Here is a 25,395-nt window from a genome sequence, read left to right as displayed (position 1 = left end):
CTCCATCCTCCCACGCTCAATTCAGCTCAGCTTGTCAGCTGCTTCAAAGTCGCACAGTGCATGGCGACCTTGCGTAGAATGTTTCCTTAGGGAAACAAATTACTGAACGTATAAACCTGTAAACTAGGGAGAAGCCTGTCCTAAACTTTCCCTTCAGTGTGTTCATTTGCTGCATGTGATGAGGTTTTTGTTTTCCTTTGTAAAGCATTCTGAACTGTGTGCCTGTCCCTGCATTCTGAAGTAGAACAGCTCAGAACAGGGCCATTTCCTTCTATATAATGTATAGACTGGGACTTGCAGCACATTGCTTTGCCTTTCTATTCAGAAGTAAGTTTCATTGTGTTCAGTGAGGCTTACTCCCAGGAAAGTGTGCATAAGATTTCAGCCTCAGCCCTTTTCTGTGCTTTGCTCCCTGCGTCTTTGGATTCTAAATTCTATCTGTTTCATGGGCAGCAGCTAAGTGGCATCTTCCAAAAAAAGAAGATAGCAGTTGATTCCCTCTCCCGCCACAATTTATTTGTTAATACAGATCAGAGTGTATAGCATGTACAGCTGATGCAGTTTTAACTTTGAAAAAGTTTTGTATGCATGTTTGAAACATAAGATGTGAGATTGGGTGCTTTTAGTAGCGCACCTGCAAACAGTCATAGAATCCTAGAATGTTAGTGTTGGAAGGCGCCTGAGAGGTCACCAACTCCTTTTTCAGTGCAGGCAGCCATGGTGAGCTAACTTCTGCCTCTTTCCTTCATTCAGATCTCGGAAGCCGTCTGCAGTAATGCGATGTATGTGTCCTCTCTACGATCCTAACAGACAACTATGGATAGAACTGGCCCCTTTGAGTACACCCCGGATTAATCATAGTGTACTTTCCGCAGGTAACTAGTTTCCTGAGAAACAAGCAGTCACTGCTAACTATTTGAAAAATCAGATGAGGTTTTTGTTTCCTTGGCTCATATCCTCAGAAGAGGCTAATCTGGAAGTGGTTGAAAAGATTCCTCTTCTCATATTTTGGATGAAAAACAAAGAGAAAAAAATGTTAAGAACTCTTGGCTGAACAAACGTCTTGTGATGTCCTGCATTTGGTGTCTCTCTTTTTATAGATATAGGCCAACTTTGTAGAGGGTGCATGTGGCAGATGATGCATTCACAATGACTTCTATCTGGTCTTTTGTAGATCACAATTTCCACCTTCTAAAAGGCCCTCATATTTGAAAAGTTTGCTTTTCAATTTGCCCTCCCCTCCCCCTAGGTCAAGGGACCTGGCACGAAGCACAGGAGATTATCTGCCAACAGAGATGCATGCATGGCAGGAAGCAGTCTGCACACATGCATGAAATTCTTTGGATCTTAACCATATTGCATGTTCATTGTATAACTTGCCAAATGATGTTCAGGTAAACTTAGCAATTGAAAAATGACTTGTTCTTTTCTCCTGGAATTAAATATGTGAGTGTTAGTGGCTTTCCAAGACAGATGGTTTTGAGGTATTAGCCTTAGAAATGCTGCTGGTAGAAACTTGCTAAGCATGTTTATGCAGGACCGTTCCACTTTCAGAGCTTCACTGAAATATTCACTGAATATTACTGTGTGCCCTTCCAAATGTGGAAAAACAAAACTGCTCTTGATTTAACTTTGTCTTGCAGCTGGTGTTCACGGTGGCAAAATTGCATATAACTAGTAGGAAGAAGGCCAAATGCATTTCCCCTTTGACACAGATAGTTTGGCCTGCTGTGCTGACTAAACAGAAGAGGAAATGACTGGCAAGGCTGGTTTGCAACTTTACCAGCCCAAGTTCTGGATGGATGAATGATAAACTGTCTACCAGCTAGATTCCCAACCAATGTTTACTTTGCATGTTCTTTGCTTTTTTTCAGAAGGGTTCCTGTTCGTTCTTGGGGGTCAAGATGAAAATAAAGTCACTTTAAGCTCTGGAGAGAAGTATGATCCAGATACCAATTCATGGAGCTCTTTACCACCTATGAATGAGGCATGTTTGCATTTCAATCACTGTTGGCTTTCCCTTTTCCTTGGCTGTAATTCTGCATTTGTAATTCTGCATGCTATTTGACTCTGTCCATTTGTATATATTATAGTAACAAAAGCCAGGAGAACTGCTGTTGCTACATTTTTCTGCATATTGTGGAAGTGAGCTTACTCCTCTTTACTGTATCTACAATAGGCACGACACAATTTTGGTTTAGTAGAGATCGATGGAGTGTTATACGTTCTGGGAGGTGAGGATGGAGAACGGGAGCTCATCTCCATGGAGTCTTTTGACATCTACAACAGGACTTGGACAAAGCAACCAGACCTGACCATGATTAGGAAGGTAGGAGCCAAATAACCCCATTTAATAGCTTTTTAGGAAGTTGTATAAGACTGGCAGTTGGTTTAATATTGTTGGGGATTCTGTGGTCATTTTCTACATTTTTGCCCATGATATGTAAAGTTCTTGGCCAGTAACAATACTTGTGTTCATAGCATTTGGGGGAAGAGTGTTGGTTCTGTAACATATGTGGAAGCAGCAGGCACAAAAGTACAATAATGATCTGAACTTCTGTGCATTAACATGCTCCTTAGAAATGAATGAATAAAAATCCTTTCAACCTAGCTTCAAGGTTCACTTACGATTAGATGTTGTGGGCCATATCAGAGACAAACAAAACAAGCTGTGTGTGAATTGAAACAGTCCTTTGTCCCCCCTCCCTTCTGTTAGCATTTTGATTTATGTGCTATCGAAAGATAGATATCGAAAGATAAGTAGAACCTGGTGCTTTTGTGCAGTATTTTTCAGCCAGTGGTATTGGTACCTCTAGTGGTACCTCACAGCATGGTGGGTAGAACTTGACCCCACTGCCATAAGTGACCACATGGCTCAGCCTCTGCAAGTGGAGGTGCCTGGAGTAGTGGTACAGCAGTGGACAAGATATGCTTGTGCAGCTATCTGGCCTTTCAAAAGAAGCATGGTTTGGAGATGGAGGGTGCAGAACACAGCCCAAGTGTTTGGCAAACCACCCATTCCTGTGCACAGCTGCCATCTCTGGTAGTATGGGAGGCACTTGCAAAAAATGTGAAGAGCCCTGCTCTTGTGGAAGTTAGCAAAAAACAGCATTTTTCCTCCCGTTTTTACAACAGCAGTAATTGCTGTACCAGTCTTAGAAACAAAGAAGCACAAAATAGATTAAACGATTGCTCATTAAACTCCAGAGATTTAGCTAATCAGACAGAAAATAGTGGTGGATAAACCTGATGTAGATCTAGGGCAACTGTCTGGTGACTAAATTTGTCCCTTTTAGGGTCAGCAATTTATTACTACTGATAGTTGCCCTAGAAAGAGCCACAAAACCCAAACAAGTTTTTAAGCTGTTTTCAAATGCTGTGCCTCCTTGGCTCACCTGAAGATCTCTTGTGGCGCGCCAGTTGAAAATTGCTGGAATAATACCTCCAGTTTGTTTTATTAAAAATCGGCTCATTCACCTCTGTCACAGCTAGAAACAGTCATTGAGTTAAATGTTCCTGTGCTTGACAACTTTTGGAATTGTTCTGTCTTTCAGATTGGTTGCTATGCAGCTATGAAAAAGAAAATCTATGCAATGGGTGGCGGTTCATATGGCAAGCTTTTTGAATCTGTTGAATGTTATGACCCGCGGACCCAGCAGTGGACAGCCATCTGTCCACTTAAAGAGAGGCGGTTAGTAAAGCATTGTACTATCTTGGTTACTAAAGAAAGGAATCGCTTTGATCCTATGTACCCTCCAGCATGTTGTAGATAAGTATAGGGACGCTTGCATGTTGTGTACTTGCAGCATATTTAGTCTCACAACACTGTCATGTGCCTCCTCCGTTGCACATTAAGGCTGTTCACATGTTAACCCTGAATAAATCTGTGTATACAGGTACAATCTGTACCATAATCTGTTTGCATACAAGTAAGTTCAATGCCTGTGTGATCTGTGCATTAACAGGTTGTTGATTTGAAAATAATGAACCTAGGTACAGACATTCAAATCAGAATGTACCCAGTTACTGAACAGTCCTGTTACTGGAAGACTTTGTCACCTGGTGTTTGTAACTGACCACAATAGTTTATTACCACTTAAATATTGGAGTGCATTAAGCTGCAATTCCAACATTGTCGGCAACATATACCATTTGGATATGTGGTTCTGGAGGTGCAGGAATGGGAGGGAGGTTGCCAAGTCCAACCATTGGTTTACCTAGCTCAGTATTCTACACTGAACATCAAAGACTCTTCAGTTTAATATCTGGGTCATATGCTGTCAGGGGTTGAACCTGCAGCCTTTTGTATGCAGGAAGGAACCATGATATACAGGCTTTTTGTGTCCACATGTGTATTTGCATGTATGTATACTGGAGTCAAGATGCCTGAAAATACATTCCAATTGGTGCAGGAAGAATCTTCCGTTCTAGAAAATAGGAGAAAGGAGCTAAACCCTGAAGAATTCTTTGAAGTGTGCATGCTAATGAAATCTGTGAAAGGCTCTAGTATTTCTCCCAAAAGGCTGAATATGGGTTGATATTTACCAGGAGCATACAGTGTATGATCTTAGGTTAGGATGATCACAAATGGGCAGGAAGTGTGAGCTTTAGCATTCGTTTGGGCCTGCTGTCATTCACCCCCCCCCCTATTTTACCTTACCCACCTTTTGTGGTGCCTATCTTGGTCATGAGAAGAGTGTGACCAAGATGAATGGCTACTGGTCACATTATAAAATGCTGCTTCCTGGCTTAGTGACAGTATGTCCCTGAATACAAATGAAATGGGGAATGAAAATGCATCCCTTATTTGCAGGCTTCTTAGGACATCTGGGTGACTACTGTGTAGAACTGTGTTGGACTAGATGGACCTTGGACTTCATCCTTTAGGGCTTTTCTGATTTTTCACTTGGCTTTTATACATCACTATTTCTCATAGTTACAATTTATAGTCGTTATTTTCTTTGTAAGGTGCATTGTGTGCCTGAGCCTGTAAAGGATTAAATGATGGGTTAGACATATAGAAATATAATGAATAAAAATATGGCTGAGGGAGCAGATAAATGAGAGCAAAAAATATCTGCTATGAAAATATTTTCCAACTTCTCATATGATCTCTGTATGTTACCACACCCATTGAAGAACATGGGGGAACGGACCTGCGCATGTACCCAAACACACATATTAAAAGGGATTTTTGACCATTCATCGTGGTAAAATATCTGAGGGGAAAAAGATGATCCAAGGGATTCAAATCCCAATAAATAGTTTAAGAATTGTTTTGCAATAGTAGGAACATAAGAACAGCCCCACTGGATCAGGCCATAGGCCCATCTAGTCCAGCTTCCTGTATCTCACAGCGGCCCACCAAATGCCCCAGGGAGCACACCAGATAACAAGAGACCTCATCCTGGTGCCCTCCCCTACATCTGGCATTCTGACTTAACCCATTCCTAAAATCAGGAGGTTGCGCATACACATCATGGCTTGTACCCCATAATGGATTTTTCCTCCAGAAACTTGTCCAATCCCCTTTTAAAGGCATCTAGGCTAGACGCCAGCACCACATCCTGTGGCAAGGAGTTCCACAGACCGACCACACGCTAAGTAAAGAAATATTTTCTTTTGTCTGTCCTAACTCTCCCAACACTCAATTTTAGTGGATGTCCCCTGGTTCTGGTGTTATGTGAGAGTGTAAAGAGCATCTCCCTATCCACTCTGTCCATTCCCTGCATAATTTTGTACGTCTCAATCATGTCCCCCCTCAGGCGTCTCTTTTCTAGGCTGAAGAGGCCCAAACGCCGTAGCCTTTCCTCATAAGGAAGGTGCCCCAGCCCCGTAATCATCTTAGTCGCTCTCTTTTGCACCTTTTCCATTTCCACTATGTCTTTTTTGAGATGCGGCGACCAGAACTGGACACAATACTCCAGGTGTGGCCTTACCATAGATTTGTACAACGGCCTTATAATATTAGCCGTTTTGTTCTCAATACCCTTCCTAATGATCCCAAGCATAGAATTGGCCTTCTTCACTGCCGCCGCACATTGGGTCGACACTTTCATCGACCTGTCCACCACCACCCCAAGATCTCTCTCCTGATCTGTCACAGACAGCTCAGAACCCATTAGCCTATATCTAAAGTTTTGATTTTTTGTCCCAATGTGCATGACTTTACACTTACTGACATTGAAGCGCATCTGCCATTTTGCTGCCCATTCTGCCAGTCTGGAGAGATCCTTCTGGAGCTCCTCACAATCACTTCTGGTCTTCACCACTCGGAAAAGTTTGGTGTCGTCTGCAAACTTAGCCACTTCACTGCTCAACCCTGTCTCCAGGTCATTTATGAAGAGGTTGAAAAGCACCGGTCCCAGGACAGATCCTTGGGGCACACCGCTTTTCACCTCTCTCCATTGTGAAAATTGCCCATTGACACCCACTCTCTGCTTCCTGGCCTCCAACCAGTTCTCAATCCACGAGAGGACCTGTCCTCTAATTCCCTGATTGTGGAGTTTTTTCAGTAGCCTTTGGTGAGGGACCGTGTCAAACGCCTTCTGAAAGTCCAGATATATAATGTCCACGGGTTCTCCGTGGAATATCTCCGTGGAATAACTAGGAGGAATAATCAGGACAAATGCAGTGTGATGGGCCAAACAGCAATACAAATAAATGAGCAAACCTACACTAACATGGGGGTGTGTCTGAGAGAGAGAGTCCAAAGAACTGTTCTAAAGCAGGGATCTCCAGACTTTTCAGCCAGAAAGCTGCATCAAATATCTGGCATGGTGTCAAGGCCTGGGAAAAAATTTAAAATAAAGTTTAAATAAATATATTATAGATGGAACTTGGATGAATGAATGGGCTCAAATTTCCAGAATTTCTGCAAACACCAATGCACACCACAGAAATAAAGCACATGCTTAAATGGATTGCCATTCCCTCCCACCCCACAAGCAGCTTAGTTACATGTACAAGAGTAAATAACTCGGAACCATACATCACAGGAAACACCCAGATCATATTCTGAGGGCTGGAGAGGCCTTCCTGACCCTCAGAAAGCCTTCTAAGGCCTTGAGAGGGCACAAAAATTTTCTTCTGGTTTTTTTGAGAAATCAGGTCCTCAGAACACCCTCTGGACATGATTGGAGCACAGATCCGTCGTGTTTGGTCGAATGGGTCAGAGGCTGGCCACCTTTCAGATATAGGCTTCTGGCCCCTGGGCTGGGGTTTGGAGATCCCTGTTCTAAAGAATGCTTGCTATTTAGAGCACAGCAAGAGCACGTACTTGGCTTCTGTGGAAGGAGGAGGAGGTTAGAGAATGGAGAGATCTGTATTTTAGGAGAACCAGCCTCTGTAGGGTGTGAGAGAGTTGGGTGCAAATAAACAGATTATGATCAGAGTATGAGAATGTGTCAGTGACTCTGTGCATGCAGTGAAGTAGAAAGCAGGGCTGAACGCTGGGTCTAGAGTACCTCTCTATTCCCCCTATAGCACTGGTTCCCAACCAGGTGGTCCATGAGACCCTGAGAAGTGGTCCATGAAGTCTCAAGGGGAAAGATTGCCTTTGTCACTTCCATGCACCACCAGAAAGAGCGGAGAATGAACAACCGACAGCCAGCAACAAAAGCAGCAACCCACAAATCTTCCCTATAAATACATCTGATAAATCTCTAATTATTATAAATTATATTTTTGTGTGGAGGAATGGGGGTTACATGCAGAGCCCATGAGGGGCCCCCCAGAAATTTTCTGGGATCTTGTATTTTCCAGTCTCCCCCAGATTTGCTATTTTCCAGTCTCCCCCAGATTTGCTGCCAGCATGGAATGCTGGGTGCATGGCTGCTGCAGCTGCCACAAGCTAGTGCTGGACCAGGGAATGCATACATGACACTCCTTAACACAGTATCAGATCTGGGAGGAAGCTGTCCTGCTACAGTAGCTCTTTGTATTGTGGATCTGCTTACCATGAAGGAGTGTATCAAGGACACAGCTGTGGAACTACAGCTGCTGCAGAAGTATGTTTTGGTACACACAGGACGCTCTCCATTCTAGTGTGAGCCCAATTATAACTTTCTGCAGTGATTTTCTATATTTAAAATTTTTTTAGAGACTTAGGAGTTCGTTTGGTTTTCTGTATTACTTGTATCTAGCTGCTGACCCTGTGAGCTGGTAGACCTGGGCTCAGCATTGGGAAGCACAGTAGACCAGGGCACCAAAGGCTCTTCCTGCTGTTGCAACCTTTCCCTTGCCCATCACTGTTCTACCCACCCCTGTTATCACCCTCCCCTACTCTTTCATCTCTTCTCCTTTGGGAAGAGACCCTAAAGAAACATTGTAACCCCTGATAAAATTCTGCCTGGAATTTTGCATGTGGTCCATGCCAATTTCAATTTTTGTCTCAGTAGTCCACAGGCTCCTAAAGGTTGGGAACCACTGCCCTAAAATGAAGAGGGTTTCTGGCCACTACAAGAGCTCTTGTTGCCAGTGCCTTTAGGAGTGGGCTGGGTTGATTTCACTTCTTTGGAGATAGAAGCAGGTCAGTATAAACAAACATCACCTGAACATCACCTGTTCAGAAGTCTTTCTAGGTAACCTGAGATCTAGTTCTCCAGGTTCTTGCCTATATGTTGGCAAATAGAAAAACATTGAAAGGGGAGAAGGAGCCAGGGAGACTATGTAGTTAGCTTGTTACAGCTTGGAAAAATCTTGCCCTTATTCATATCCAGAAGTAGCATTAAGAATAAGTTATTTTGGTCAAGTTCTGCTTAAGTGTTGAGCGGGAATGTGTGCAGTGACATGGACACTAATGTTTCCCCTTTTTGTGGTGTTCATCAGGTTTGGGGCCGTGGCCTGTGGCGTTGCTTCAGAGCTCTACATCTTTGGCGGAGTGAGGAGTCGTGAGGATAATCAATCTAGCGAGATGGTGACGTGTAAATCAGAATTCTATCATGATGAGTTCAAAAGGTAGCAGCTTCTTATGCCACTCACCAACTTGAGCCGTTGGATCTAGTAACCACTAATATCTGGTCTGGGCAGTACAGTCTCCTGTGACTGGTGGCAGCACTGCAAGATATTGGAGAGACGTTATACAGCCTTTTTGGCAGAGATGCTTCAGTTGGAGACAACTGCAAATTTTGTTGTACAGGGAACCTATAAAACCCACCCCCTGGGCATTCAAGAAGAGATGCATATTGTTGCTTTAACACATTTGACCTAAGGCAGGTTTTTCCCAGATAGTGGAGTAAATTCTTTTTGCTGAAAAGGGCTGTTAAATGCCAAACTTGCTACTAATTACTTTTTCACTAAATCTTTCCTGACCTGTAGTTTGATTTGTGTCATTCATAGAGACAGAGCTATTTTGATGTTCTTACTTTTGCAGGCTACAGTTGATATAAGCAAAATTGAAAACTTGACCAATGGTGTTGTAGGAAATCCATAATTTTTAATGTTCTGTGCCAGAAACATGTTTGTGTTCATAACTGTCTCGGGCCTTTTATACCTCTGCTAACCAGAAGAGGGCACTAATTTACAAGGTTGGCCAGTTAGTTACACATATGGCATATGCAAAGATAAATAAAACAAGCTATAAAATATTCTAATGTAGAAATATCTCTGAATTCTAAATTATTTAGAAATATTGTGGGTGAGACCGCTGGTTTTCTGCCCTTCCAATGTTTATTCATACCGGGGATGTGGTCTGTGATCCCTTAAACACACACACACCCCAATACATTTGCTGGATTGAGTACAGTAGGCCCTCAATATCCCCGGGGTACCCTTCTCAGACACCCTACAAATAACGATTTCTGTAGATAATGGAATCCGCAGAAAGTCCTGGCAAAAAAACCAGAAGTGCCTTTCAGAAGGTTCCAGTAGGCTTTCTGAGGCGAAGGGAGGCTGTATGCAACCTTCCAGCACTTCAGATGATTTCCTTGATGCAATCTCCAGTAGGTCCTCTGAGGCCCTCCAGTTTGGGCTTGCAATTCACGTTGAGTCAAATCCACAGACTGCAAACCCATGGATGATGAGGGCCAACTGTATTCTATTGTATTTGACAGTTGACAATCCTGTGCTTTTGATGTTAAAATTAAAAGTTTAGGAAAATATAATGCAAATACCCTGAGCTTGTATAAGATCAATGTGTGTTCCCAGGCAACTAATTGATATGCATGACTATTAAGGAAGCATCTAACTTATAAATTGAAAATGTTGATTTACAGTGGCCTCTTTTCCTTGGCAATTTAAAGCATCCTGATTTAAATCCACTCCAATTCAAAATTGGTCAACTCTGATGTTTAGAGACTGACTTACACTTATACAATGAAGACCCTGTACTTCTGACACTGTACTTCTGGAGTATTTTAAGAGACTATTTGTTTACATTAAGATTTTATTTCAAGCCAGTTTATTTAAGGAACTTAAAGAGAAAATAGCTGAAAATTAATTTTAATCCAATTTTTAAATTTAAAAAATCGTTTTTTAAATGATCAGTTTGTATCCATCCTAAACATTGCTTTTTCTTGCAGGTGGATCTACTTGAATGACCAGAATTTATGCATCCCAACCAGTTCTTCATTTGTGTATGGAGCTGTTCCCATTGGTGCTAGCATATATGTGATTGGAGACCTCGATACAGGTTAGAAAGAGAGAGAGTGTGTGTGTGTGTGTGTGTGTTTTTAAACCAGAGGAGGCTGAGATCTGCTGGTATATTAGCAAGCGTTTCTGATCCCCATTTGTTGAACAATCATGACATCAAAAATGACAGTTGTATGTAGCACCTTAGTTGGGGCTAAGTTTCTTCTGAAGTTCACAAAAGAGACATTTAACACCATTGCCTCTAGCCAGTGGACTCTCAACCCACAATAAATTCTTTGGTGCATATTATGGGATTTGAAAGCATTATGCTTATTTGAGCTGTATTTATGTGCCTCATTCAGTATCAATTTCGGTCAAGGTCTTTTTGATAGGCAGAACTGCTGACCTTTTGATGAATTGTGGTACCATCACACTTCATTAATTGGGCATGGAAAGTTAGTGCCAGCTTTGAAAATCATGCATTGGGTGTGTTTGGCATCTGCTGATCCATGCTGGCATCTTCCCCCCCCCCCCATGTCTACAGAATTAAGTCAGAAACTACATCACAACAGGGAAGTTTGTCATCAACAGTGTCTTTGCTAATCATGTCCCTGACAGCTTCTCAAAAAACCCAGTCCAAATGCCCCAATATCATCTCTTCTGAGAGTCAAAGCAGTCAGTATGTCACTCATTCACTACTTCTTGGCCTTTAGCATGTTGTAAAGTTCTTGAAACATGGATCTGCAACTTCAGCAGAAAGGTAATTTGTTTATTCCTTTGGCAACGTATTTGTGATAGCACTTCCTGTAATAACAGGTGTAAGATGCTGAATATGCAGTTGAATGGAGCACTGCTTTGCATTTTTAATAGGAAAATACTGCACTTTGCCAATATATTTTCTTTAGAAGCTGCATGGATCTTTTTGGCTGAAGCTACTTCCAAAGTGTGTTTAAATCCTACACACAAAGTGTCTCTCAACAGGTACCAATTACGATTATGTCCGAGAGTTTAAAAGAAGCACTGGAACTTGGCACCACACAAAGCCGCTGTTTCCATCAGACCTTCGTCGTACCGGATGCGCTGCTTTGCGCATCGCCAACTGCAAACTGTTCCGTCTCCAGCTCCAGCAAGGGTTGTTTCGCATCCGTGTTCCTTCTCCCTGAGAAACCATTGGGAAGCTGAGGAGTTCGGGGTGAAAACCTTCAACAGTTCGCTGCATCAACATAGCTTTATGTCAAGGAGAAACATTTTGCAACAGAAACTTAAACTGTATGTTTGGCTTTGGTATGGTAACTGTTCTAGACTTTTCTTTTTAAATTGCTTAAGTGCTTCAGCATTAGCAATTTGGGAGGGAGCACAGTGTATGTTGACGATGTACAAGCCATTATAGTTTGAGAAATGAACAAGGAGCACCAGTCAGGTTTATTTGTGTATCAGTACTATAGTGAGACAATTCCTTTGCTTCAGAGAGGAAGGAATGAAGCAAAACCTATTGCATTGGGGGAGGGAAGTGAACAAGAAGCATTCCCACTGGGGAGAACAGTTATGAATGGTTGGGCTGTGTTGGACTTGGACAGATTGAAAATGCAAAGAACTCTGTATGAAAACCACTCTTACCAGTATGCCAAAAGAGACTTGACACTCCACTGTGGAGAGATTGGCAAACACACCTTTTGTTTCTAGCAAATTCTCCACAATTTAAGGTCTGTACCTGAAATGGTGGACTTGTACATATGTCACTTTTTCATTCCTAAGAATCCTTTTTAAAAATATATTTTAAAACAATGGGCTAAACTAAGCTGAGCTTCAGAGCTGCAATACAATACAGATGATTACATGGGCTTGAAAAAGAAGCAAAACGGTGTGCAACTCAAGTGAACTGAGACAATGTGTCATTTGTAGACCAGCACACAGCCCCTGCATGGGTTTCAGATGCTGCATTATCCACTTGCACAAGTTGAGAGGGCTCAGCTTTTGAGAAATGCAAAAGCATTGCTGTGACTGGGACCCTGTGGGGCACATGGCTTCTTGTGGTTACTTGAGAGTGAGGTGATGTGGAATCTCTCTCCTGATAACTTGAAAATACCTGCAGGTTTACAGGGCTGAAGATTTTAATAGCTGCTCTAGTACCAAAAATGAGGAAGGTGAACTGATAACCTTTTACCTTCTGTGGGGAGGGAGGGGGGAGAAGCTGTTACAGTAATGTATTTAAGACTCTTACTCTGGAGAGTTGTATATAGGGATCAAAAGTTGGTGTACAGATGACCTCTTGCTAAGATACAGTCTTACTGACTATTGTTAAACTTTAGAATGCAGTTATTGTGAAGAATTTTTTTTCCAGTTTTTGTAGGTTTTTGCTCACATAAGTACTAATATTTAATTAAATTATAGATAGTAAATTTCTGCTGGTAGAAAACTATTTACCTCACATTTACCTTTTCGTTTTATTAATGCGACATGATGCTGTTTAAACATGGGGGGGAAAGCAGGTCACACAGTTAGGTTGTCCCATATTTTTGCATGAGATATTTTGGAACCCACCTTGGTGCAAGTTGAGGTGTTTTCCACTTTGGAAAGCTGTTGGACCTTAGTAATGCCTTTCACAGGATCAGGCATTGCTCTTGTTTACAACATGACTCCAGAGGGACTTTAGTTACTGTCTTAACAGATCATATGCTGAAATAACTAATGTAACACAAGATGATGCTGTCTGAATTCTATTGAAAGAGACATTCCAAAACTTGTGAAGTTTGGGGATTGTCCAGAAAAAGTTTAGCACCTTTTGAGTCCCATTTATTTCAAGAAATGAAAGCAAAGTGTCTGTTTAACTTCCCCACTGAAATCAATGTGACTGAAAGTCTTGAAAGGAATCGTGGCCTTCCTTTTTAACAAGGCAATGAAACCAAGTAATCCTTAGGTAAGGGAAGTGGATTCCATTAATTTGTGTCACAGGAATGTCTGCAAAAATCCCGCATTTGGTGTCGTAGAGTTGTGACCGGTGTTGCTGTGAACCAGCAAAGTGCATGGTTGGCTCATTCGGTTGACATTGCACTTCTTCCCCACTTCCAGCAGTGCAAGCTGCCTTGTGTGTGGGGGTGGGACTGGTGGAGCTGCCATTGTGTCCAAACATTCCTATGGTATGCAGGTGCACAACTTACCTGTACTTGAACTTATCTGTACTGTATTTGATAGCAAGCAGCTGAAGCATAATTTTCACAGTCCTTTTGAAGAAAAGGTGAGCTGCTGCAGCATATTTGAATTCAACTAGATTTGTGACTTTCTGGCAGAATGCAATGGAAATGTCTAAATACGGTACATCTGGCCTGGTCAATACCTGTTTTGATTCTTTTATATTCTGCCCTTCTTCCAAAGAGCTCAGGGTGGCTTACATCATTTTCCCCTGACCAATGATCCTGTCAGGTGGGTTAGTCTGAGAGATTGTGATAGGTCCAAAGTCATCCATGGAGCTTCATGGGCAGGGTGGGAATCCTGAACCTAGGTCTCTTTGTGGAAAACCTGAAGTATCTGTTTCTTGAAACTTCGTTCTCAGATGTTTTTACAATAAGGGTGCAACTGTTTTGAAAACCTCTTTATTCTCTGTATTAATTCACTGGCAATCTGGACCTTTTCTCCATGATCAAATACCAATCTTGGGTTGTGCATACAGGTGTGCCCCCTTATCTGGGGGGGGGGGTTCCATTCCAGAACCCCCATGGATAGCTGAAACCACAGATACAGGCAAATGCCTGGCCCCATGGTCCAGGGGCCGCTTCTCCTCCAGAGGCAAGGGGAGCTCTGCTTCCCTCGCTTCTGGAAGGACTTCTGAGCTCAGCAGAGGCTGAAGACATCTGTCCCCAGCCTCGACCTGGCTCAAACCGAGCTTTAGAGCTCAAAACAGGTGACTTTCAGTTTCACAGAGAAACTAGATGTTTTAGTGCCTTATAAGGCATTAGGAGAACCAGGGAAGCCCTGGAGGGCTTCCCACGGAGGGGGTGTGAGGGGGAGGCGACCAATTCACAGATAACTGAATCCATGGATGCAGGATTTGCGGATATGGGGCCCCCTGTACTCAACTCTTTACACCAATGACAAAACCAGTCCCAGACTCACCTGCAACACCATTCCTTCAATGGTGCCTGTTGTGGAACCTGGAACAAGTGCTGATGATTCGCAATGCAATGATGTCATCGGCACTAACTAGCACTAAAGGCTTGAAGATCAATGTAAAAACGGTGAGGGAGGGTGAGTGGACCCAAAAAACACAGCAGGTAGCCCTCAGCTGACAGAGCAGAACCTCTCCTGCCTGACCTGCCGTGCTTATGCTGCTGAGCAGCATGGCCAGTGCACAGCCTGCAACACCCCTGGAGACTCTTCACAATACCCAGGATATCATGACACACACTTTGGGAACCTCTGCTTTGCACTGACTAGTTCCACCAGTTGGGCTGTCCTCTGGCTGCCTGGTCCAATGGATAGAAAATTTTAAAAAGCACACCCCCTCCCCATCCTCCTGCAGGCTCCCAGTTGATCTCTCTTTGTGTGTTTTTAGGAGCATAGAATTTTGCCTTATACTTTGTCAAGTCTATCTAGCTCAGTATTGTGTTCACTGACTAGAAGCAGCTTTGTAGGGCTTGCGACAGATTTTTTTCTGACCTACCAGGAGATGCTGCTTCTCTTGGCAGTGTGTTTGTTTGAGTGCTTGCCCCTTTAGAAGTTCTCAACTGGGAGGCTGCAGGAAGGGGCAGAGCTCCCCAAGATGGCAGTCTTATCCTTCCATGACTTCAATCTCTTTATTGCACTGAGGACAACCCAATTTCCTGGAGTGGCCGTTTTACAAGCTCTGTTTTGAATTAACCACATTTTTAGTAGTAAAGGCATTTACAAACTGTATTAAGGACAAGATTTTTATTGAAGCAAAAAATAAAAACAGAAAAGAACCTTCTGTACTGCAAGTCTAAAGATGTTCCTAGGAGGAATCTTGCTTTGATTTCACTGACATTTCAGAATGTTTGAGATTTTTAAATGTTAAATGCAAAGTCCTTGTTGAAAGATAAGGACAAGGGACACTCCAAGCTATAGCAGGAGTAGGGTGCATCTCTCTTCCTTCATCTGCTGTCTCAATCTTGGAGTTGCTGCACAGGAAACACTTGGGATACAGCAATCAGAAGAAAGTGTCTTAGCGCTGTTGCATTGGAAAATTTCTCTGAATGGCAGCAACCAACATGGCAAAAGGCTGTTAAGTAGCCCATAATTAGGCAGAGGATGTAGTATACGTGGTTTGGAGGTAAATGGTAACAAATTACCTACTGCTGTCTTCAGTTGCCAGACAGTTTGTCTTATAACGGATGCAATTCTATGCATCTATTAGTTATGAATTATTGTGAAACTTGCCACTGACAGATAGCATGGTAGGTCTGAAGTTGCCTTGTTTGTCAGTCTTGGGGTACTAAAGGGCAGGGAGAAGCTGCCCCATATAACATTGGGACTACATCAATCTTCAGGGTAATTGTGCTGCTCTTGGGGACAAATTAAACATGACAGCAGTGTACCCTTGTGTCAGAATAGGGTGATTGTTGAATCTCCATAAGGTGGCACTGGAAGCAACTTCAAGCAGGGCATGTGGAAACAGGGATGGGAACTACAGAACCAATTTTTCTTCTCCCCAGGTTTTTTTTTCCTGCTGCAGGTTACTTTTGATCATTGAGCCCCCACCAGGAGAAAAATGGCTGGGGAGAAGCCATTTAGGAGCTGACTCCTACCCCAACCTCCCACACTGTGCTTTAAATGATAGGCTTGCACCCCAATTTTATAGAAATGCCTCATCTATTTTTGCTCTTAATGTCTTAGGTGCTGGTTCTCTTTATTTCATAGGGCTTTGCCCACAATAATATCTGATACTGAGCATTTATGTTCAATATATCATGCCTGCAGTACCAGCCCTGGCATCGGTTGTGGCTTTTGCTTGTGAAAAAGCATTTAATGTCTTTTTCTATGATAAAGTTTAACATTGCATGATGTGTGCAAGTCTATACAAGTCACCCCTTATGCAAGCTCCCATCTTGTGTTCTTATTTGAGAAGAGCAGCAATCAAAGCCTGTTTCAAATCTAATTGAAATAATTTGAGACAAGTCTTTCTTTTTATACTGGCAGTCATAATTTAATGTTATCTTTAAAATTGAAAGTTCTCTCTTCTCCAAAATCCAGACAACTTTCTAACCTTCAGAAGAGTGGCAAGAAAAACCTTCCATTTTGTTGTTATATTTCTTGTACCTCATTTAAACCGCAGTGGTGCAATTATGAATTTGTGTTCTTTAGGTGTCTTTTCTCTGCTGGATCCTTCCATCACTACATGGTCTCCAAATGCATCATGCCAGTGCATTGCATGCACAATGCAGTTTGCAATAATTTACAAAAGCCGCTATAAGTGCCAAGAGTTAAGCTCTGTTTCTATCCAGGTACTGCAGATCTTGGTTTGTTAGAATGCAGGGAGGCTTAAAAGTTAGACCTAAAGAAAAAAAAATAATAGAATTCTTTTGTAAATAGGATGTATGAAGAATTTAAACTTAGATTTTTCAGGATCTGTGGTTTTTTCTTAATTTATACGTGAAAGCTGCCTTGGAAACCATCACTACCTGTGGGTGCGCATGGAAACTGCTGTCCCATTGGGATTCTGGTGCCATGCATGTAAGTAGACAATGGCAGGTGACCATTTTTGTGTGTTAACTTATTTAGTGAGCAGGGTCCACTTCCCCATTGACTTATTCTGCCAGCATTTCTGCCTCTCCTTCCCCAGCTGGCCCTTGGAGATGCATGCACACTGCAGCATGCTTTTCATGGGGGGCTGTTCACAAAGGGTAACATTCTGGCTAAAATCTTTAGGAGAGAGATGATTGTGTGTGGGAATGAGATCTGGGCTTTCTGAGGCAAGCAATGGCCTAAAGTAGCAGAGCACATGTGCCAGAGAGCAAACCGAGGTGGATCGAACACCCTATGCTAAATCCCTCCTGTGTGCAGGTGTGCCTGCTGGGCAATGTATCTGCCATTTGCTTTGGGTGATTTCATTTACTGAAGGAAGGTTATGCGACTCAGGTTAAGTAACCCTGAATGTGAGCTATTATAAGAAGGCAGAGGAAGTACTTATTGGCTACCATATTCTAGGGTCAAAATGAGTGCACATCTGAACCAGGCTTTCAGAGCATTCTGAATTCTAACTTTTGTTTTTGCTGCTGTTCCTTGATTCCTCGCCTTGGCTGTCTGCTTTGCATTGCCAACATAAGCAGAGACTCAGGGCCCAATCCTATCCAAATTTCCAGCAGCAGTGCAGCCCCAAGATAAGGGAACAAATGTTCTCATACCTTAAGGAGGCCTCTGTGACTGCCTCCCCACCACAGGATGCAGCGCATGCCCCATTGGCACAGCTGCACCGGCACTGGAAAACTGGATAGGATTGGGCCCTCAATCAGTCAAAAATTAAATGTACTGTTTCTAGGTTTTATTTTGTGGTTTGGTTTCAGCAGCAACCATCAGCGCTGTAACTTAGTGTATTTGTATCTGTTCTGTTGTGGTACCACCACAAGTACTATCTTGCCTTGAGCCCCTGTGAGCTCATTCCATTGAAGGTCAGTAGAGGGAGAATAAACCATTCACCATGGATCTGAAACTGCCATCAAATCTTGTTTCTCTGCATTTGCATTTGGCTGTTGAACTTGCCACTTGGCAGTTGTCAATTCACAATTTACAATCATCATGGTCTTTTAAGAATAACATCAGCTTTTAAGTGCCTAATAAAAATCATTTCAATAGTTGTGTTCTGTAGATGGAGACAGTGGTTTTTGACCCATAGGCTATAGCTGACAAACTTTAAAATCCATACCTTTTTGAATCTTCTTAATCCTGAGTGGCCACTTCTGAAGAGTTTGCTATTTTTGCTGACATGAAATTGTCAAACATTTAAAATATCATGGAGGTCGATGAATCCCTTTTTATTATTCTAATGCAGCCTTAGTAAATGGGAAGGCAGGAATTTTTCACTGTTCCTTAAATTTAAGTTTTTGAAAAAAATTTACATGGATCTGTTATCAGGTTGCTTAAATTTTGGGATGTTCAGTTTACTCTGGGTACAATCTCTCCAAGGATTGTTGTCAGCTATCAGGAACCAGGCCTGTTTACGTGATCTAAGTGCAGACCAAAAGGAAAAGGTCTTCCTCCCACAAGGCCATGCCCACCAACCTTACCAACTGACCAGAAATGCTGGGCGCTGCGTGGTCTGAAGAGGCAGAGACCACGTCCCCCAGCAAAGAAATACAGCATTTCCCCTTTATCATCCCACCACCCCAAGGTATTCCCCCCTGCCATGAGTAGGGGCTGAAATAGGGTACCTTGTTGGCTTTAGATACAATCAAGATTTAAATCAAATGAAATTTATCAGCTGACTACCACTAAATGTGATTTCTACTGTGACTTTTTACCTATTCTTCTGCAATAAAATTATACTGAAATGTTTTTAGTCCTCAGTTGATTTAAGGTCCATTAATTAGATGTGAAAATACAGTTGCCCCTTCTGAATCATCATCTAGTTGTTAATGAAATAATTCTCTCCAGAAGTCCAAGTCCCTTTTGTTAAACCAGTGTGACTTGCCATTGTAATGGCCTGTCCCATCCTCTTAAAACAAAAGATCCCTGCAGAGTTTGTCCGCAGACTGCATTTCAAAATTCTTTAGGGGAACAACATGAGATGGTCATTGTCATAGACAGACAGGCTGTGGTGCGTTCATTTGAGTTTTACGTAATTCTGATAGCAGTTAAGGGATGCATGCCTATTGCATGAACAAATATCCTATTTGTTGCTTCTTGGTGCCTTGACAAAATGGCGCTGGTGGCTGGGGTTTTTTATTTCCTTTCAATTGGCATTTTATCCCTCTTGCAACTGTGCCAATAGACACATGGGCCTGTTCAACCATTGCTTGGAAGAAAACTCAATTCAGTATGAGAGTTGGCTTGTCTTTTGCTGCCTTTATTTAATTTGGTTGTTCCCTGGTTATTCAGGTTTGAACCCGTGTTCTCAGTGGGAGCACATTGGCTGTGCTTAAAGTTGTTTAACAAAACATGGAGAGAGAGGCCTTTTCTGTCGGGCCTGGTCCATTCAGCCACTTCGTGACTCTGTCAAACTGTTCTTCAAGGGAGAGAGCCCTTCCATTAGCCTTTCATTTGTGTCCATTTGTATTTGTCTGTTTTTTCTGTTGGAGGGGGAAAATAGAGCTGCGATATAAATCAACTCCATGTGAGTAAAGGAATGTTGTCCCTGTTAATGTGGAAATGAGATTCAGCATTCTTGTTTCCATTGTGTGTGTGATTTCAGCTGCAGGGAAATGAGTATCTTGTCTTCACTTGAATTTTAACAGTTAAATATAGCAATTTTTTAATGCTCTGGTTACAGCAGGAATTTCTAGTCTTTGCTTCTCAGGAAAAAGCAAAATGATCATTTACAAATGTGTGAAGATAACCTTTGCTCACTCTTTGATAGTTACCCGTGTTTTGTTCTACTTGATACCAAGGGCCTTGTTCATCTGTCCTTTCAAAGGGGACTATGATGGATTTGTGATTTCTTCAATACTGTGCTTCAAATATCTAAATAGACTCATTGTTTGAAGGGTAATTATTTGTTAGTAGTAGCCAGTTGCCTGTCCGAGAACAGGAAAACTGTTCATATTTTAATTTAAAGCAGTTACTATTTTCTTATTTATACCACTCACTAAATATAAAAACCACAGGTGATTAAAAAACAATGTTCCATGATCTCTGCTAGGGCCATCCCATCCCATCCATGAGGCCAACTGGCAACAGATTTAGAGGGGAGGCTACTGCCACTGCACTGTCTTTCACTCCCTGGATTCAAAAGGAAGATTGGAAGTAGAGTGGAGGAAGAAGGGTGGAGGAGAAGAAAGTGGCAGGTCTACAGTGTCTCCATTTACGAAGCATCCAGAATTTTTTAGCTGTAATACAAAAGTTAAAAAACAGTGGTGGGTCCCTTCCACACAGTTTTACAATTTAATAGACAGTGCCAAAGAAGAAAGGGATGGAAAAGAAGTGCATTCAGGAACCAGTTCTGAAAGTTGGGTACATTGAGTGCCTACAGTTTCTTTATTAAGCATGGAATTCACTTGGCCATGGGTTCCCCTAGAGGCTGGATGTGCTTAGTGAGAGCTAAAAGGAAGGTTGTCCATTCTGTTCAGAATTCCTCATGAAGGAAGGACTGGTCTCCTCCCTGCAACTTGAGTGGATGTTGTATTGTTGAAAGTAGCTGGTTCTAGGGAACAGAAGAAGCCTTTCCATCTGTAGGTAAAAAAATTTGCAATTGCCTGAAGCTCTTCTCTTTATGATGGTACTGGAAAAAATACGCATTTGGTTTTCTTTGGAATTGAGGAGGGAAAACCCTTCTTCAGGCCATCAGCTTATGAAAAACAGCATAAAAGGCAGTAAGACTGTAGGTGAGTTATGTTGACTATATATATACATTGGCCACAAGTGTCCATCGCAGTTTTGCTACAGCAAAAGTCTTTGAGTAACATTCTTATTCTTGCCTGTTGAAAAAGGTTGGACTATGGATCAGTTGGCAATATGTTCTAGCTGTCTGTCATCTAAATCAGATGAGTGTCTCCTCCCCTAGTATCTTTTGAACTTTCCATAAGGTCTTTTAGACACTGAGTGAGGTGTACGTGTGAATGTGCACATTTTAGAGTGCTCAAGAGTGAAAAAAGATTGGCCCTTGGATTTTATACCTTTCTCTAAAAGTACAATTAGATCTGTGTGTTTCTCACTAAGAAGCATTAATTTGGCTTCTGCAAGCTATAGGCATTTCCTGGTTGCCATCTGTTGGTGAGGAGAATGAACTTGGCTTTGTGTGGGCTTGGCTTTTCCTGAGCTGGAAAACTGTCCAGTTTGCAGAGGTGTCTGTGCATCCAGAAGTTCATGTTGGATGTATGTCATGTCTCCCAATTCTTCCTGTAGTCAGGGTGCAGAATGTACATTGCAAATCCCAGTGCTGTGACTGGTATGAAAGCAGTGTCAATCGGGCTGCAGTCTGTCATTCATAGATAGGCATGCTAAATACAGCATGCAACCAGCTCCAAGAGAACCATTACTCTTTCCCCAGGAAAAATAGTATTTGGGGGGAGGGTGATGTACTTGACCCCTTTTCCTGATCATTACTTACACACTCTAAATAGTACTCTAGGCTACTCCTCACCTCATAGTCCCTCTGCAGGAATATCTTTTTTTAGACATTTTAATTCAGTCCTGGGGGTTGCAGGAAGAAGGGTAATAGCTCAGTGGCAAAACATATGGCCTGCCTGCAGAAGATCCAAGGTTAAATCCCTGGTGTTTCCATTTCTGGATGGACCTAGGAAACATTCCTGCCTCACACAATGGAGAGCCGCTGGCAGTTAGTGTCAACACTGAGCTGGCTGGGCAGCTTCCTGTGTCCGTTCTCTCCTTGTCTCACCCCACTTAAATGCTCTTCAGTTTCTGAATTACCCACTTCCCACCCCCTGCAACTCATGCAAGCTTATCAATGATGGTGTCTGCTGAATATCTCAATTGGCTAGCATGCATCCATGCTCATGGTGAGCACTGAATTTGCAAGGGGACAAGACCCTACAAAGAAGAAATTGGCAAGCCACAAGCACTCCCCCGGCCCAGCTCGCTGGTTTGCCTTCAGAGCTATGCAACTTCACATGCGCCCTTCTGGAAAGGGCCATCTACACAAAAAACACATCCAATTCTTTGAAGTCTGCTTCAAAACATGTAATGTCTGCCAGGCCAGCTCGTGTGTGAACTGGATCATGTGCACCTTCTGCATCCTCTTCAGTGGCAGACGTTCTGCTGGCAATTCAGCATTTCTGATCAGAATGACTGGAACCGCCTGGAAAGTTTGTGTCCATTGGAATACAATCCAGCGTTGGTTCTTCATTGGTCATAGTCAAAATTAGTTATAAGGACGCTGGCAGGGGGACTAGTATGTATTTATTTATTTTTATTGGGCAAGTATGTAATACTTGTGGATTTGTTTGTAAGATGGGACTAGGCTTTCTGGAAAATTCTTACCTTCCATGCTCCTTACTACATTTGAATTATGCTTTTAACTCCTTGCATTAGGATTTCCATTCCTCAGTAGTTAGGCTGGTACGGTGGACTAAACCAAATTTGTTTTCTAACATTTACAGATATTCACTTTTGCACAAGTGAAATTCACTCAGTTTGTGATCTTGCTGCTATTTCATGTTAACCAGCACACACAGTCGAGAAAATTATAATGCGTATACACTCCAGAACAGATGAGAAATCTAAAGTTTTCAATTGTGCGTATACATCAGCTCTGATTTTTTTTAGTAGAACTTCAGTACACTTAATTTTCTTGGGATTGTACTTGCATCCTTTCCTAGATTAGCCTCAAGAAGAACATACAGTTTAAACATGTTTTGCTAGCTGAAAATGTACTACGTTCTAGGTTTCCGTTGTAAGATTTTTTACCCCACATATTGTCAAGCCAAAAGGTCATTGGGTGTGTGTTGCGCTTTTGACACTCCAGTGTTTCTTAATAGATAATGCAGGTTATTTAAGGAAATGTACAGTTTCTGTACTTTCTCAGTGGCCTTTCTAGGAAAAGCACACAGTATGTACAGTAGTTTAGCATTGCACAGTTATCTAATTCAGAGGAATTTTTTCTGTGTTGCCAAACTTGTATGCATTTTTTCAAAATGTACCCTTTGGGGTTAAAAGTATGCCAGTGTATTGGGCTAAAAAGTACACACTTTCCATCATTGTACAAGTTGCTTGGATCTGTTTGTGTGTGGGGACAGCCTCATGTTATTTCCATTGAACACCCACCGTCCGTTGCCTCCATAGGGATTTTCATACCAACCGAGCTTCTGCAAAACTTTGATCAGAGTTGTTTGCCCAAACTCCATCAGGTTATCTTCTGTATATTCACAATGTCAGCTTGGTGAACTGTAGAGATGAAACCTAGTTTTAAAAGGCTTGCTACATAGAACTGTCATAGAATGTGACATGTTACTATGGGGCAAGGGGGTAGGGAAGAAAAAAAAGAGATTCAGTACTTGAGCCATCTAACCCAAGCAACTTCCAAGAAGTTATTGATGTGCTTGACTCACAAGAGTTGGTTTTCCCGTTCATTGATGTTTACAGTCATACTATTAAATTGCAGAAAACTACATTTTAATGTTATAGCTGTCTTAATGATTAATCTGAAACATCCAAGAGCACTACTAGGAGGGGAACTGGAATTGGAGGAAGTGACCTAAATGTTTAACATAGAAGGCCCATATGTGTATATCTTCCAAATAAATACACAATTTCAAACTGTGTGTCCTAGATATTGTTTAGGGAGGTGAAATCACAAGCCACGTAATTGGAAGACTAATGCAACAATATGTGGGGTTTGGGGCATGGGTTGATTTTTAAAAATGCAAATACACCTTCAATTGCTTGTTGTTGTGCTACAAGAGCATTTGGAATGCTAAGGTCTGTAGACTGCCAAAAAGAAATCGCTTGAATGCTCCCCTTGATAATGTCCTTGCTAATACCCACTCCTCTGCAAAACATAAGGGAAGCATGAACTAGTGGATCTTCAAGGTTACTTTTGTTCTGTCAACTTCATAAGCAGGGCTTGTTCAGATATCGTCCTTCACAGTGCAACCCAAGGAATCCCACCGTACTGCCACTGCTCTTTAACGGCACTGAACCGAATGCCGCAGAAGATTAAAAACCAGACTAAAACAGGAGGTTGTGGCTGGAAGGCTCCCATATGCCGAGGCAGACCACTGGTTCTCACCAACAGCAACCTCTTTTGACTTTCCCAGTGTTTCAGGATCTCTCCTAGTTATGCTGCCTTGAATTTGATTAACTGTCAAGGATTGATATTAGATCTTTCTGCATACAAAACATATGCTGAGCCATGATATGGCCCTACCTTAGGAGCCATGTAGAGGGAAATCCTTTTTGAACCCATTATTGGAAAGCTGGTGGTTTTCATGCCCTTCCCTTTATATATACTTTTCTTTGTTCTAAATCTTCCATGATGGGTCAGATCCTATCCCAAAAGTCCCGTTCCTTCACAAGACTGAAAAAGTGATTTTGAACTGCATTCTCTGTCAAGGGATTTTCCATCTACCTGCTTCTATGGTATCTGAACAAATCCTTAGTTAAATATGTGGGGTCTTCATTTTTTAAAATCCACACTAGTGCTCTTCAGACACAAAATCGGGAAAAAGAAATCTATGTAAGAACAGTTAAGGGAGGACTAATTTAATGGTGTGCATGCTAACTTGTACTCTTACATTTTTGAAGAAAAATATGTGCAATGTTGTTGGCACTTTGTGGCACTCAGTTAGTGAAAACTGGGCTTTGCAGTGGAACATGTTATATTAATGAGTAAACGAATACGTAGTGTTGTCTGTGTTTGTATATCCTTCTCAAGTGTTTTGACAATGTTGGCTTTTTAAAAGTTGTGACCCTGCAAAATCTGTTGAATCTGTATTCCTTGAGAAAAATCATGGTTGTGATCCAGGAGCTCCAGTGCGCACACAGAATTCTGCAAGGGCAAAAACTTCCTCATTCTGTAACCAGTTGAACCTTCTGTGCTTGCAGTGGAAAAATTGCCTCATATACCCAACACATTTTTCTTCATAGAGTAAAAGCAGGTGTATGATTCTAAACAGTGAGTCAATTACCTGTTTATCCTTCATCTTTCTTAAATAAAAACTGCAAACATATTTTAAAAACTGTTACAAAATTGTGCTTAGAATTTGA

General features: G+C 42.0%; 1 protein-coding gene across 1 annotated transcript in view; it reads left to right on the top strand.

Moving 5' to 3' along the window:
- The window catches only part of GAN (gigaxonin), a 39,471-nt gene extending 27,739 nt beyond the window's left edge, over positions 1-11,732 (top strand). Inside the window, exons 5-11 of the mRNA XM_066637677.1 lie at positions 754-875; positions 1,875-1,987; positions 2,180-2,329; positions 3,555-3,691; positions 8,830-8,958; positions 10,521-10,630; positions 11,551-11,732. Coding sequence (XP_066493774.1) covers positions 754-875; positions 1,875-1,987; positions 2,180-2,329; positions 3,555-3,691; positions 8,830-8,958; positions 10,521-10,630; positions 11,551-11,732 — 943 coding nt within the window. The remainder of the gene's footprint in view (positions 1-753; positions 876-1,874; positions 1,988-2,179; positions 2,330-3,554; positions 3,692-8,829; positions 8,959-10,520; positions 10,631-11,550) is intronic.
- The last annotated feature ends 13,663 nt before the right edge of the window (positions 11,733-25,395 follow it).

Source organism: Tiliqua scincoides, chromosome 9, assembly GCF_035046505.1.
Source record: "Tiliqua scincoides isolate rTilSci1 chromosome 9, rTilSci1.hap2, whole genome shotgun sequence".
Taxonomy (NCBI): Eukaryota; Metazoa; Chordata; class Lepidosauria; order Squamata; family Scincidae; genus Tiliqua; species Tiliqua scincoides.
The sequence above is the reverse complement of the archived record's forward strand: the minus strand, read 5'-3'. Positions and strand labels throughout refer to the sequence as shown.